Below are 16,599 nucleotides of genomic sequence, written 5' to 3'. Positions count from 1 at the left end.
TGGAAATTATTCAAGCAAAAAAAAAAAATGTTATGCCTGGGAGACATTATGACACTCGCAAATGATTTACAATGATGCTGTACATAATTTTCAATAACAAACAATAACACCAATTTTTATTAGGTTTTATTTGATTACTTCTCAGCTGGCAAATCACATTAGCAACATGTAGAACAGGTACACAGATTTCAATTGCATTTTGTTGTTTGTTGCATTTGTTTAATAAGTTATTTTTTTATCTCCAGGATGCTGCTTCCTGGCCCACGCCTCTTCGCGCTGCAGATGTTGCAAAACTGCACTCCAGGAGTCTGCAAAAATAAAATAAAAAATTAGGCAAAAAGTCACTTTGTGCTAGATAATTATGATCTTAATATTTCTAACCGTTCCAGTGGAGGGTAAACATTCCTTATGAAACATGTGTCTGCAGTGGAACACCACCACGCTGAAAGCTTTGGCCATGTCTGAAACACAGAATGATATAATAAGTCTACACACCCCGGATAAAATGCCAAGATGAACATCTGAACTTTATTTGCGGTGTTGAAATGCTTTGAATATGGATGTGTAGACTTTTGTTTATCTACTTATTGTAAACTAGAAATTAAAAAGGTTTTAGTGTGACATACCTGAGGGTAAAATCGTCACATGGCACGATTCACAAATACTCTCCTCTGCAAAGAAAAGCCCACAAAAGTATTAATATGAGTATCAATATGAAAATACTAGGACCCGACTAATTATTTATTAATTTTTTTGTGAGGCAGATGCCAATTCTGATATTTGCCAGGAAAAAAAAGTTCACCAACCGTCCACAAAGATGCCTCTGCTTTGAGTGCGATGCATCTTCTGTAGCAGCGACAGCGAATCGGCCACCAGAATCTTCTTACATCCTTCGCGAAGCATAATCTGTTGATGAGGAAGAAGGGTAGCATGCTGATGTGAGTTTTTTCACCATATAGAATCTTTTATTCATATAAAATGAATAAAATATTCTATATTGGAGCATATAAAAAAAAAAAATATAATAAAATATATATATTTTTTATAGGATTAAATACATTATTTATTTATTTATATTAACTTGTCACTTTACACTAACCAAAAAAGATCATTGTAACTGTCTTCTAATCAAAACATGAAAGCTTTATTGCAAATAAATGCAACTAGCGAACGTGAGCATGAACCTGCAAGTTATAGTCGTGGAGAATCTTGACGAGGGAATCCCTGAGATTGGGGATCTCCATGCCCTCCTTGATGCGATGGATCAGCAGAATGGGATCCACGTGCGTGCCGATGTTGTTCAGCAGGCCCGTAATGAACGCTGAAGATGCAAAACGGAAGAAAGCGAAAGGCGTGAAATTCGCCAAGCTGGCCGCGTCAAAGACGATCGTCGGGCTCCTCACGCGGCTTGTCGATGGAGTAGGTGATGAGATCCTCCCACAGCTCAGCGTCGTCCTGCTCCTTGGCGAACTCGATGGCCTTGTCCACATCCTCCAGCTCCTTCATGATCATCTGCAGCGCCCGTCTGCAGTTCCCCATCCGGCCTGCGGAGGCGCTCGTGTTAAATCGACTCCAGAGCCGTATATAGAGAGAGTTTGGCCAAATCGGTTTCAAGCAGGGTAACAAGATAGCGTCCATTTGTCATGCGACCAGCAGTTGACCAATCACAGCATGACTAATCACAGCGTGATTGGTCAACTGCTGGTCACATGGACGCCATTTTGTTACCCCGCTGAAAACCGAGTTGGCCAAACTCTCTCTATATATGGCTCTGATCGACCCTAGCCCGGATGAGGTCAAATTATTTCCATGATTTATCATTACTGAGCAGGAAGACGGTCTCCTCCACAAAATGTCTCTGCTGGCAAACTTCCAGAGCCTGCAAGAGGAACAGGATAGATCAGCAGCGGGCACTCAAAATATTGTTACAAAATTAGGGGTGTCAAAATTAGTGCGTCCATTTTGAGTTAATTTAAAGTTCCTTTAATGCCACAAATTTTTTTTTAACGCGATTAATGACCGCCCCTTATTTGGGAAGGCTGTACTGGGGAAATTCCAGTCGCAACGCAGCGTCCACGTCAAAATTTATCAGTAATAAATGTAATAATAATGTATATATTTGTGGAGACTGGGGTCAAGTTGTATTTGACAATTTTAAAAATGTGCAGAATTTCACAAGTTACTTCATGTTTAAGATTATATAGCTCTTAATATGAAGAAAAAAATGCACTGAGCTGTCACCAATGTCTTACATATGCAATCATGCTATCTAGTGGCAGAAAAATTACCAACACAAATCAATATCACACTTGATTTTTACAGTACAGTAGATCCTTTCAACTCAATTTTATGAATAATTATGATATTACTGTATCAGCGACTATTTCTATTAGTTTAATTTTTTTTCACTTTTATGTTAACAAAAGTATGAAGACGTGGAGGAAAATATTTTATTGCACATTTTATTGTACATTTAGAACATATATAAAATTTGCGATTAATCGTGAGTTAACTATTGAAGTCATGTGATTAATCACGGTTACCATTTTATTCGACTGACGAACCTATACAAAATAAAGAAATGTGTATATAAAATGTATTTTTTTAATAATTTTTTTTTTACAATAAATCAATTAACAATATTTAAATAAGACGCTTTAGTTGACGTAACGGTTCGCGACAATAGACATCAAGGGATTAAGAGTACCTTCTCTAGCGGGCAGTGTGTGCTGTCCCTCAGGAAGGGCAGCAGATTGGGCCGGTCAAATTCGGCGTACAGGCCGATCTGTTTTTCGTGGTACTTCTGGCCTTTGTGGTGGTCCCGCTTGAACAGTTTGTGGAGATACTGTAGATGCGAGTGGTGTAAACAGGATTAATGTTCAAATACATTTGGCGCAAACTCAACGACAGGAAAAGAGATGTCAACGGACCACATGAAGAAGCTCGGGCCTGTCTGCCAATTCCTCCACCACCCTGTCAATCTAAAGCAACAAAAACAGTGAGCATCATAATTATCTTTACAAACGAAGGAGTTGATGGCACACTCACTGATATTTTGTCTTCATTGTCCAGAAGCATGTCCACAGCTTTCTGCGCACACACACACACACACAAAACATGGGGGGGGGGGGGTAATTGGAGGTGACGGTCGCCATGGTGACGTAGGAAAGGAAGTCAACTGTCAAACCTCTTTGTCAAAATCCATGAGGAGCACGATCTTGTCCTCGATGGAGGAGAAGAGGTTGTGCTTGTGGATGAGCTGGTAAACGTCTTTGTGGCGCAGACGCAGGTAGATCTCTAGCGCGCGGTCGTAGCGCTGGTCGTACGTGTAGCTGCAGGCAAAAGATGAGTTCATTCATCCTTTCATTTCATTCGCTGCACAAGTTCATTGTTGGCACCAAAATAGCAAAGAGATACAAAAATATATGGGGAATAAATGCATACAATTTGTCCTAGGCTAATATATAATTTCCCTAATAACTCCTGTAAATCAAATTTGACATCCCAAAGTCAAATAAAAATGAACATTCGTTTTATTATAACTGACAAGAGGGCACATTACATTCATACTCGATTAAATATGATTGTTTTCACCCTCAAATATTTTTTGTCCAACTACTCAAGTCATTTATTTTTTATTTGCCTGGTTAAAATGAACATTTTCAAACTTTCCATTTCATACCTTTTAATTTCTTTAAAGTCCCAGAATTTCTTGAAAGCGCACCAAGAAAAATGAGGGAAATAAAAAAAATATTTAAAAAACAATGTAAGAAAAAAAAAAAGAACAGAAAAAAAGTGCACAGAAAGATAAAAAAAAAACTTTAGGAAAAAAAGGGGGGAAGGAAAAATAATTGTAATGTAAGAGACAGAAAAAATGGGATAAAATTAAACCCCCCCAAAAAATGGCAGAAAAATACAACTATAAAACATTTTATTCCATTATAATTGTACAGTATATACAGGAAAATTAAGGATCTCATTGATTAAATAACACCAATATTTTATCTAGCAATTATTCCGTGAAATGCCTATTTTATTCCCAATATTTATGCCAACTTAGTAAAAATATCACATTGAATTGTCATAAATTCCCATTCATTTTTCCACCCTAGTCTGAAGTGAGCATGTTCATAAAGGCAGACATTTGTTTTTTTTTTCTCTCTCTCAAACATTTAATTTGCAGTATGGGCCATCTTTCGATGATGCAGGTTCGCCTAACGATTAGACTGAAAAGCGTGCAGGAAAGTGTCCGAATACGGCGACTCACAGCTCGGCCAGTGTGGTGAGCAGGGTGGCGTTCACGGGGTTCTTGCTCAGGTGGTCGGTGACGGCCTGCACAATGGCCATGTTGTTGTAAAGCTCTCCCGGCCACTCCCGGATCAGCGTGGCGAAACCCTGGGCCCGGAGCAAACAAACTTTAAGGCCTTAAATGCACAACACTTGCCAATTGAACGTCAAGTACCTCGTAGTCCGTTTTGAGGAATTCGTGCAAGATCATTTCGTAGATGGCCGGGCGAAGACGCAGGTCGCCTCGGGGTAAATACTGACTGATGGCCTACGGTTGAAGACAAGTGAAAATGTTGACTCGAAAAGTGAAATGATCAACATTTGACGTCGCTTCATCACAACCGACCTTCAGTTGTCCGATGGTCTTGAATCTGCACACCTCGTTTTCCCACAGTTCCATGTTTTTACCAAGAATCTTTTGGCACTTCCTGCATGAGAAAACTTCGTACAGGATCAATATGCACAAATTGATGACACCAATTTCATCATTATATGCATAAAAATTTGTTTTTTTTTAAGCTAGAAATGTTCAAACTTGTTGATAAAATATAGATTGTTATTTGAAAAAAGAAAGAGAACATGAAAATGGGCATTTTAAAAAGTAAAATAAGAAAATTGAATGTTAAATACTTGAGAAAAGAGATAAAGAAAAATAAAACATGGGGAAAACACTCACACACAAAAAATAAAAAAAATTGAATAAAGTAAAATGAAAAAAAGAAGAAAACAGAGCAATGAAAACAAGAAAAACAAGAAAAAAAGTAAAAAAAAAAAGTAATTAAAAAAAAGTAAGAAAGTACTCAGCTGACTAAATATTGAATGCAATGTTGCTATGGTGGTAAAAACATCCTCAGTGTCTCCTTCATTAGGCACATCTGCAATACGTAATCTTGCGCAATAACCCTCACGAGCCACGACGCCTTCATTTGGCGTGTCAATAAAGTTAGCTTGGATCCTCCAAAGCACCTCCTGGGATCTCACTTGAGCGTGCAGATGTACCTAATGAAGCGTCCTGTGGTAAAAGCCCGACGGCATTATGAAGAGCAACCTGGCGGCGCCGTCGTAGTCGCCCTTCTCCACCAGGTGGTTGATGTAGGCCATGCCGATCTTCTGCACGTCGTGCCTCTTGATGTTTTTGAAGCTGATCTCAGCAGCCATCAGCGCTTCCTCGTACTTCTTCTTGTCCAGCAGCCAGTCGATGTGGTCGTCCTGGTCGCGCTCCTTGGCCACCACCACGTCCTTGGGGCTGACGATGTAGAACAGCGACTCGCCCTCAGAATGCTCTGCTCGTCACAACACATCAGTGGACGTTTGTAAAACTAAGCTTGAAAAGAGCACGCCGAAAAATAATGGTGCCGTTTTCCTGATAGGAGTCAAAATCCTTCCGGGGCCTCGCGTCATTAAACTCAAAACACTCAAATCATCTTTGCCCATTGAAAACACAACAAATGTGTTTGTGGAAAAATAGACCTCTGTATTACTGCACATTATAAAATTTGAGTAGTAACATAATTTATTTGTATATATTTTTTTATCTCTCGTTTTTCCCAGAGAAACAGAAAAAAAGAAGAGAAAAAAGTAAAAGAGAAAAAAGTAAAAGAGAAAAAAGGAGAGAGAAAAAAGAAACTTTGCCCACTAAAATGAATGGAAATCCCCCTGAAAACATAACAAATGTGTTTTGTGGAAAAATAGACGTCTGTAATATTTCACATTATGAAACTATACTAGTAAAATAATTGATTTTTATTATTTTTTTCCCAGAGAAACAGAAAGAAGAAAAAAGGAGATAAAAGGAAAAGAGAAAAAGAAAAGAAGAAAAAAGGGGGGAAGGGAAAAAGAGAAAAAAAACAAGAAAAAAAACAAGAGAAAAAAGAAACTGAAAAAAAGAGTCGTAACATAATGTTTATGTCTTTTGGTGTTCCTGCCTTGGCCACTGGGTGGCAGTCTAATGCAGTCATGCAGACACAAAGAAGAAAAATTACTTCTGCTATTATTTTAAGAGACTCAATATGAATCTGTACTCTTCGTGATTTTCATAGAGGATAAAGAACATATGCCTGGTTCTAAAATGGTGACAATCAACGCTAATCGCTAGCATGTCAATGGCGTTTTCCATCATATGTTAGCATTAAGCTACACACACTTGTCTTAGCAAACATTTTAAATAATGTGCAGTCCTCTTTGTTTAATTTTTGAGTAGCCTTGAACTGAAATGGCACGAAGAACCCGATCAAATCTTTCTGGGGGAGTTGGGATATGGTTACGACAGTCTCACCGAGGCGATAGTCACGACACTCGTTCTCCTGGTAGTTGCGCACGGTCAGGGCGTCCGACGAGATCTCCTCGCACGACTCGGGCAGAGGCTGGATGATGTCGAGACGAGGCCGCGCCAGGAACTCCTCGTCCTGTCCCCGAAACAAACGTCAGCGATGTGGTCAAAAGTTCTTTTGGGTTTTCCTTACCACGTGCCCAGGGTTCTCCTTCACAAAGAACAAGGTGACCAGCTGATCTGCCAGCGGCGCCAGCCCGCTGATGAAGAACTCCGTCTCGAAGGCGGAAACTGCCAAGCACAAACGGGATTCCTTTCAAAATGCGATTATAAGAACGGTGGACGGGAAGAGCAACTGTACGAACTCAAACTAGTTAAACTGTTACTGTTGCAGTTGTTTAAATTGGTAATTTCCTATTGGTGTTGCACTTTTCTAACAAAACAAAAAAAATCTGCATATATGATTATATATGCATTTTATTTTATTTTTATGATTATGGTGTACACCCCCACTAATAGTTTAATTGGCATATGATTGATTGACTGTTGATTTTGCATTTTCCAAAAAGAAAATATTGAAACTTAAAAAAAAATCTTATTGTGCGTCTTACGCTATTTATATTATTTATTACAAGTCTTTTACTTCTTCCTACTCTTTTTTGAGCATGTTAATGATAAATGTATTGTTCTTTATTACTTATTATTACTATTTAATTAATTTATAATAATTCTTATAATAATTAATAATAATTATTATAATAATTAATAATAATGAATTATTGATTATTTATTGTTTTGATTTTGTTGGCTGTTTAAATAAATATTTCAACTGAGCATCCAGATTCCAAACAGGGATTATGATCATTACAGTCCTACCAACAATCTATTGATTGTTGTCTGAATGATGTCACACTTTCCTAAAAAGAAAACATTTAAAACGTGACGAGAGGATTACACATGTATTTTAAAAAAAAGTACACACCCGTGATTACAACGTACCATTACAGTTACTAATAGTCAACTGATTGCTGTCTGACTGATATTGCACTTTCCTAAAAAGAAAACATTTAATGCCTTACATATGACTAAATGGCAGAAGTTTTCCATACCTATTTCCACATACCGACTAGGCAGGTCCCTCATTTCTGTCGGATGTCGCTCCTTCACGACACAAATCTACAAAAGGAAGATGTCAAAACAGCACAAAAGTTGCTTGCTAAAATCAACTTGAAATGTCAAACCTTGATGGAGGTTCCCCAGCCCACGATGAGGGTGGTGTTGTCTTTCCAACACAGACTGCACGGGTACATGTCGGGTCTCAGGCTGACGTTGTCGCGCAGCACGTTGGTGATTCGCTGCTTTGTGCTGATGTCGTAGATTTTCACGCCCTAACCCGAACAAACGGCGTCAAGTCTCAGGCCTGCGTAATGACCCAAGGTTCCACGACAGTAGGGATGCGTACCACGTTGTTGGCCCAAGCGATGAGGTTGCTCCGCCACTGGACGTTGGTGATGGTGCCCTCGCCTTCGTGCAGGACGGCCGTCTTCCAGCGGTTCATCCAGTTGCGCTCGTACAAGAGAAGCTTCAAGGAAAGGCCAAAAGAAAAGTTTGAAATGCAGAATGTGGCGCAGTGGCGCCGTGCAACCAATAGAGGGCAGTGCATGAACAGTAGATTGGTGAGGGAGGGAGGCAGATGGAAGGCGATTCTTCCTGCAGGGGAACATTTAACTATGAATATTTCATAAAGTGTACAATAAGTGAAAAATAAGCATGAATGTTTCAGCATGGGAGATATTTAGAATACCAAAAAAAACTAATAGAACCACCCTGAGAACTAATTAAAACTAACTAAATTAAAAAAAAAAACTCAAAACAAAATAAATACTAATTATAATAACCCTGTTCAGGTTGCTATCTTGCTCTATGTTAGCATAGCAACTGTTAGCACGTTAGCAACTGATCATTTTAGCTAATTCTTTCTTAAAAATTGTATCCACACATACTGTAAAGATCCAAAAGCTGCACGATATCAGCGACTAGGAAACGCTTGGGCCCACCAAGAGTCGGCGTGACAAAAGAACGGCGGAAGCAAACATTGAATTTTTCTTGGGAACGGGACACGTCTCCCGTCGAGGCGCATTGATTTCCGTGGCAGGCGCCTCGCCGAGGCCTTCAGCGAGAGGAATGGGCGGCGATTCAAAGAAAATGGCAAAGCGGCAGCCGAACAATGACGGCAAAGAAACGTTGCTTGTTGTATAAATGTCAGTGCGCTTGATCTAAAAATAATCCATGGCATTATTACATATACTCAGCGGCCACAATATTAGGTACGCCTGCTCGAAAGATCTTTGAACTACAGTGGTGTCGTTACTTACATGTTTAATTTGTTCCATGAAAATTTACTTGCACACCAAATCAATTTTCCTCATTGAAATGAACTGAAATTACATTAATCCGTTCCAGTTCCAACATTTTTTTGCTTCGAGAAAATAGCTCTGTACTCTGTAAAACAATGAAAGAGCTAAGAGAGAATTGAAAGGCTGACTGTTTGTCTTGTTCAATATGAAAATGCACCAAGGACTATGGCTCTCCTTGCCCACATGCCAGGGCATCACATTACCCTAAAAGCTCCATTTATTTTTCGCCTGACTCGAGTGGCAAGCTCGCTTGTAACTCAAATTTTGGCTTGCAACACAAAGCAAAAACTCTCAAGTCAAGCTGGCCCTGTACAGTATGTGGCATCTCGATAATGATCCCTTCTCTTGCGCGGAAATGTCTCGCATTATTGGACAGCACTTTGTGAAAATGGGCCGCTCTCCCAAGAGCACTCCAAAGAGGCAGATGTTGCCTTGTTTTTTTTTTGCTGCTTGTTTTTTTCCACAGCAGACAGACAAAAAAAGATCATCTTCTTTAGCCGTAGCTAAGATGGACCACGAATGATGGATTTGAGAATAGAGCGTCAAAAAAATAAATAAAAAGTGAAATGGTAAAGGAGGTGTTCAAAATCCTATTCAAACCTACCTTGTTGCCGCCGGTGACAAACTGCTTGTAGTTGGATCTGGAGAATTGGGGGTGTAACGCCACCACCTAGCAGGACAGATGACACCGTTAGGATTTGGGAAAGTGAAATGGGATTGATGTTTTGCAATATTCCAGTTAGGGAAATAAACCCTATGAATAAAAAATATTGCTATATGGACAACAGGAAATGGAAAAAAATGAAATATGGAGTTTGTATCTACTTTTGAAGACTTTTGTGGTTGATACCAATACCACCCCCATCTAGTGTTAGTATTCTTTAAATTTGCTTTACAGTAATTAGTAATTATTTAATATTTTCAGTTAATATAATTTATTACATTTGTTCTTGTTTAAGGGAAGCAACCAGGCTGGAAGGTGGGAGGAGCAGAAGATCTGGCACTCTTTAATCCTGCTTTTTAAGCCTACAGAAAGTGATAACTGTCTGTAAATTTGTTAGTTTGAGAAAAAATGGGATTTGCTTACCGTAAACATATAAAAGGATCGGCACATTGTAACACATTTTGTACAATATTTTTGTGCTTTTGCACTCTCTCAATACATTATATTTGTTTAATTCAATGTTTTTGTATTACGTATGTTTAACTCATTCACTGGCAGCCATTTTCACTGAAGCAACCCCCTTTGCTCCTGGCTTTTTTACTGGATTTTGACTGACCAACCCCCCCATAAAAAGAAGGACAAAGTAACGTTTTTAAATGTTTTGGGGGTTTGAATGAGCCTTTTTTTTTTTTTTTAAGTGCCACATATGCTATAAAATTGTTCCTAGATATCGCAGATTTCCCTTTATTATAGTTGTCATGAGACATCAGAGGCCAGATAGCATTTGTAGCATTTGGATGAAAGGGAATTTTGATTGCAATCCAATGTCCGCCCACAAAGGGCGTCTGTTACTTACTTTTATGGGACAATCAAAGTTCTCGTGGAAGCCTTCTCTTGTGTAGAGGCCAAACACTTGCACCTGGAAAAAAGCAGCAACAAAGGTGAATAACTCAACACCCCCTCTTTAATTGCCGCCTCTGCAACTAGCCCGGACCTTCGGGGAAAAAAAACTGCAGAAAACCCGACTTTGATTTGTTCCACCAGGTCGCCAATTAGTGCACACCTTGATTCCGGGGGAAAAACCCTGCGGGCTTTACAAGTTTGCTAATCTTGGACTCTTGTGTGCTGTAAGAGGGCCGCTGAGTTGCCATTAGTGCATCGCAGCCATCTGGGGGGGAAATAACACCAGATCCTGATGGCATCTCGGCGTCAATTAAGGATTAAGTTAGATTTGTAGGGATTAGAAGAGCCCCCTGACATCAAGTGTGATCGCATCTTGACTGGCAAACTCTTGATGACGATAACCATCAGCCAGAAGACCGTTTCCAGAGATTAAACAGCAGGTTAACTGGCGCCGTTAAACCTGCTCAATATTTCAGTCCGGCGGTATTAGCATAAAGTTTGGCGGCAGATAAAAGGTGGCGATGGAAAAGCGCAATGTGCCGCTTGCGTGCTCAGTAAGATGGAAGATGTCCGACCTTGCCATCCTCGGAGCAGATGCCCACGTGCTCGCCGCTCTCGTCCAGGCTGATCTGGTTGATCTTCACCGAACTCTACGGGCACAGAAAAAAACATGGCTGGATCTCAAATCACATTTTCACACTGAAATGAATGGAAATGACATCAATCCGTTCTAAACCAAAAATGAATCAATAAAATTGTCTTGTGGTTTTAATGAGAGCAATAGCACGGTTTAATGTTATAATTCAATTAATTATCGAAAAAAGTTGTCGATTAATATAATATTTGATTAGTGCTTGATTCACTAACTGTTGCACCTCTCATCTAAATACTGTACATACACTGATTTACAGATTTTTTTAAATAAGATAATAATAACAATAATAATTAATAAAATAATTAGTAATATAATAATAATAATAATAATAACTGTGACTTTTATGATTTTTTATGTTATGTACAGTGTTTTTTTTATTGGTTTTACTGTTTGCTGCTTTTTAATATATTGGTTTTATGTTGTTTTATGTTGTACCCACTGTAGCACTTTGAGGTTTGATTTCAAATGTAAAGTGCTTTACAAATAAAATGTATAATAATAATAATAAATAATAAACAAAAAATAAACATACAATACAATTTAATACAATTTTTTTTAAAATTATTATTATTATTACGATTTCAGCATATAATCAGCAAAATGTGGCTCCTACTCACAATTTCAAACTTCTGGGTGACATTTCCTTGGATGTCCAACAGGAAAACCTTTCCAAAATGTGTCCCCAGAGCAAGAAACTGAAAAAAAAAAATAATAAGAAGAAATAAGTATGAATTCAACAAGAGAAATTTTGAATTATAAAATGAAAATGTGTCTGTGTGTAGGTGAAGGGGATTAAAAAAAAAAGAAAAAAAGAGTATGGGTGCGGACTGGGTAAGCTTGTGAGCAAAAGTGTGAAATTGCCATTGCTCTTTATTAAGTCAGGCAGTGTGAAATGGCATTTCTTCTTCTTAAATTAAAAGGCTTCAGCATAATAAATGCACTGTACGTCTGACTTCTCGTCACCCTCTTGCTGCTAAACTAAGCTAAGCACACAGCTATTATATGCAAGCATTTGTCTGGTTTTCATGCAGTGTGTGTGTGTGTGTGTGTCCACTGGGGGGATAAAAAATGTGGCTGTAAGTGTGTGTTCTTGCACCCAAGCCTAATCCCCCCCCCCCCCCCCCCCCCCACACACACACACAGCTCTTCGGCGGCATGTGGCCCAGCAGCATGCTTGAGTGCAGCCTATAATGAAATGCTTATATTTACAGGCACAGCTGAGCGTGTCACACAGAGCCCCCTGCAATCTTCACAAATAAAATAAGCAGCAAATAAAATAAAATAAATAAATAAATAAGGTTGGAGGCTCGTGAGGCGCAGCGACTTTTAAAAGGGATTTATCGGGACGGGGCGGATTGTTCAAACGGAAATCCCCATTCAGACGCTTAAAATATGAGAACACATGCGCGCGTTCACGGCGAGAATTTCTGGTGGGGCGACGCGGGCGGCTGTGACCGAGCGGGGGGGTCCGACCCGTTGCACAATGTGACTAGAAGTTAAGGTCTCGAGTTGTCAAAGTCAAGAAGATAAATAAAAACGTAAAAGTTATCAGAGTGAATCATTAAAAATAACTGTACAAATGTAATACAGTATATTATTTAAATGATTAAAAATAATAAAAATCAAAACTGTAAGAAAATGCAAGACAATTTAAAAATTTTGCTTTAAAATTTGTTGACAATTTTTTTTAAATGCCCTCTCCCTGATCTGGAGCCAATCGTGAAACTGGAAAACGGGTTCAATTGTTTAATAACAAACAAACAAACTCCAACTTCAACTGTCGTGATGATTTGCCATCTTAAAGAAGAACGCCCTGGCGGCAGGCGAGCGATGACAACTGGCGCCCAGTGGGAATGAAAAGGGGGTACGACAATTGCGTGTGGCGCATCTCCTTGTGCGCGGAGGTGAGAAAAGAACGGCCTCACCGGGCGCACTCTCGAGCAACGTGAGAGGCAAAGGCCCTTGCGAGGCGTGACCCGCTCGCTACCTTGTCGTGGACGGTCATACAGCTGGCTGCGTCGCTCTGGAGGATTTCCGTCACGCCATTGGAGAGGCGCTCATATTTCAACTTGGGCTCCTCCTCGCTCTCCTCCTCCTGAGTGACAAAGAGCTGCCAGATGATTGGCCACATTCCACAATCCTTCAAACTGCATTCATTACAAGCAAAGTCCTGAACACGAAATTCATATCTGGGGTTTTGCCATCCTCACGCTCTAAAGTCCTGCAGTATCTGGACTGTGACTGAATGAATGTGACTTTAACTCATTTGCTCCCAAAAACGTATAAATATGTTCTATTTTAAATATTACTATGGTCCCAAAAACGTATTTATATGTTTATGTTTATTTTTTATACGCTATAGCATACAGAAGGCTTTGATGCACAAAACAGTTGAAGCAAAGGTCAGCAGGTGGCAACAGAGTATAAGAGATCGACCAAAAGCTGTTTTCCCCACTGTATTAAACAGATTTATGAATAATGATGAACCTTAGCTATATTCTAATGCTAATTGAGAGAGATCAAAATATACTTTTTTTTTCCTGATGAAAGAAGAGACTTTAATCTTTCTTTTGGTAGGTTCCATGTTTTTATAGCAATAGAACACAATATTCTGTGGAAAATAGGCAAAAACGTGAATTATTGTTTTCCAAAGTGACAGCAGATGTTTACAAATGTCTTATCTTTATTCAACATAAAGATAGTCTGCCTTCAAGGAGGACTTCAGAAATATTTGCTGTCTGAAGATTTATACCATTTTTAATTGAAAAATGTCTCTTAACAATGGCAGCACGGTGGCTGACTGGTTAGCACGTCCGCCTCCCAGTGCAGAGGACGTGAGATCGAGTCCGGGCTTCGGCCTTCCTGGGTGGAGTTTGCATGTTCTCCCCGTGCTTGCGTGGGTTTTCACCGGGTACTCCGGTTTCCTCCCACATTCCAAAAACATGCATGGCAGGTTAATTGAACACTCCAAATTGTCCCTAGGTGTGAATGTGAGTGTGGTTGTTCGTCTCTGTGTGCCCTGCGATTGGCTGGCAACCAGTTCAGGGTGTACCCCGCCTACTGCCTGAAGCCAGCTGGGATAGGCTCCAGCACCCCCGCGACCCTTGTGAGGAAAAAGCGGCCAAGAAAATGGATGGATGGATGGGTCTCTTAACAATCAATTGGTTGTCAAAATAGTTGTCGATTGATCTGATAATATATTAGTAGTTGATTAATCGATTATTTGTTGCCCATCTATTCATTATCTTTAAGTTTGGTAGCGCTGTGAGTTCATGTGTTACAAATTGTTGACAAATACAAAATACGTCTCCTTTAAAGTGGTATGACACCAATTGGCCTCGAAATCTATTAAAATAACGACCACGACGTGAACGGTCGAGGGACGTTATCCTCGGTTTGAACTGTAAAACTGTGACTTACAGGCAAATTGTCGACTCTGCGGCAGAGGCGGCGATAGATGGCAAAACTTTGAAAGTGGGTAGTTTCACTGCGGGGGGATACAGTTTGGCTTTTTCTCGTTTGATACGGCGGCGAAGCCCGTGACAAATGCCCTCGCATCAAAGCTCTCACCACCGTAATACACAGGAAATAGCCTTGATATGGCATTGTTGACTGGGAAAGGATTGTTTTTGAAAATAACACTTTTTCCACGCTCTTGTCCTACCGTCACCCTCAACCCCCCCCTCAACTCAGCGGTACAGAAGAGCGCACACAGTGTCTTGAGTTGATGTACCCCACAGACTGTGCAGCATCGCTTATAAAGCCGATTGTGAGTAATATTCCGCCCGTGACGCGCCGGGCCGGGCCACAAGTGTTGCTTCGTGCTGGCGGAAGACTTTAAGTTTGTTTTATGAAAAGAGCAAATGCGTGGGGATGAAGCTTCCTTATGACAAAATGAAAATGTCCTCAAACGCATTTCACGCAACATCATTGAAATGTGCCTTTGCTGCTGGCCTGCACGTTTTGCAAGGAAGAGGAGTGCGTGACGTGACGCTAGCAACACTGATGATCTGATGCTAACCAAAACATCAGCATCTAGCGAGGTACATAATTAATCGGAGCGATTAAATTGTAGCATCAAGTTCTCTGCACACTATTATAGCTTCACGCAATTCAAATTATGGTAACAACACTTTGTCTTCCGCTGAACTCGGGACATGTGGTCGCTCTGCATTGTTGTGTGCATTGCTAACCAAAACAGCAGCACCTTGCGAGGCAAGTAAACAGTGTCTCTGATTAATTAAGGTGTTGAATCTTACGTATATAAATAAAGATGACTTTTGACGATGATTAGCACTCCAGAAGAATCAGGCGTGTGATCGCGCTGCATGTCATGCGTGTTGCTAACCAAAACAGCAGCCCCTACTGATAAACATGAAATTGTTTAAAAAATAATAAAAATAATAATAAAAAGCTCATGTGAAGACATCTAACGTTTTCATTTTTTTGGTCTTCTTTTAATAAGAATTATGTAAACATGGTTAAAAAAAACTGAAAAAAGAAAAGAAAGAATGGTTACAACACACCCATTTCGCTTTTGTTCTGGTTCAGGCTTTGTTCTCCTTTCCTGCCAAGTCGACACATGAAACTATAATTTATTTATCGGTAGTCTACTCGTGACTCAGGTGTAGAACGTAGTCCTGAGAGATGTGGTAAAAACATGTACACCGCGTGAATGAGTCTTTTTGACACTTCTGAAAAAGATCCTCTAGATGGATGTGCATTGTGGAGTCTTACTGGACTTAAACATTAGCAGGGCTTGACGGAACTGTGCACACACTTGACATTGATGTTGACAGTACAGAAATAACAGTACGCTGAGCAAAACTACTCATCCTATACAGGAGGATCAATGGTTGTACAGTAATGATTCATCTTACCTCTGACTCATCTGTAAATTCTTCGCTTGGTTGTCTGCCCTGTTTTTGGAAAAACAAATTAGATTAGATTCAATTTAATTGTCACTACACATCACAGTACAAGACACTGAAATGCAGATTAGTGCATATGTTAGTCTAATAGCACAATTCATAAACATTACATAATCATCATTACACCTTTGTTGGAAATCATATTGGAGATGCTATTTGTTGTTATTATTCCATTTAAATACTTGTAGAAAATGTAAATTTTTGCGAGTTACCATTAACAACATTAGCAGGCTAACGTTAGCATGCTAGTCTTACTTACCTCTTCTACCACTGCCGCCATCGTTACGCCGCGTCTTATCCGACAATAAAAACACTTTACCCGGGCATGAAACCAATTTAGATGTCCCTGATAGCACGGTTATGTTCCCGGCATGACAAAAAATATTCACGACATAGCAAGAATGATTCTTGTTCACCACAGACTGCGGCTGCTGTCTTTAACTTGAATCACATGACAGAAACAATGACGCGGA

At 39.7% G+C, this 16,599-nt stretch overlaps 1 protein-coding gene across 4 annotated transcripts; it reads right to left on the bottom strand.

Moving 5' to 3' along the window:
• Positions 1-109: 109 nt before the first annotated feature.
• vps41 (VPS41 subunit of HOPS complex) lies at positions 110-16,592 on the bottom strand. 4 transcript variants are annotated; one of them, XM_077554808.1, is made up of 27 exons: positions 16,386-16,592; positions 16,076-16,114; positions 13,183-13,305; positions 11,813-11,890; positions 11,116-11,190; positions 10,494-10,556; positions 9,578-9,643; positions 8,019-8,138; positions 7,798-7,944; positions 7,666-7,732; positions 6,750-6,847; positions 6,563-6,692; positions 5,336-5,570; positions 4,634-4,715; positions 4,463-4,555; positions 4,268-4,395; positions 3,188-3,332; positions 3,049-3,090; positions 2,931-2,981; positions 2,708-2,845; positions 1,825-1,879; positions 1,404-1,544; positions 1,185-1,321; positions 807-906; positions 627-671; positions 382-461; positions 110-308 (listed from the first exon to the last, which is right to left on the bottom strand). In XM_077554808.1, exons 1-27 carry the CDS (start codon positions 16,404-16,406, stop codon positions 228-230), a joined length of 2,580 nt encoding a protein of 859 aa, XP_077410934.1. In that variant the 5' UTR covers positions 16,407-16,592; the 3' UTR covers positions 110-227. The 4 variants fall into 4 exon arrangements, with proteins under 4 accessions (XP_077410934.1, XP_077410935.1, XP_077410936.1 ...); XM_077554809.1 differs by having other exon boundaries at positions 6,753-6,847; XM_077554810.1 differs by having other exon boundaries at positions 13,183-13,290.
• Positions 16,593-16,599: the final 7 nt, after the last annotated feature.

Source organism: Vanacampus margaritifer, chromosome 20, assembly GCF_051991255.1.
Source record: "Vanacampus margaritifer isolate UIUO_Vmar chromosome 20, RoL_Vmar_1.0, whole genome shotgun sequence".
NCBI classification, from domain to species: Eukaryota; Metazoa; Chordata; class Actinopteri; order Syngnathiformes; family Syngnathidae; genus Vanacampus; species Vanacampus margaritifer.
This window is presented reverse-complemented; position numbering and strand designations above follow the sequence as displayed.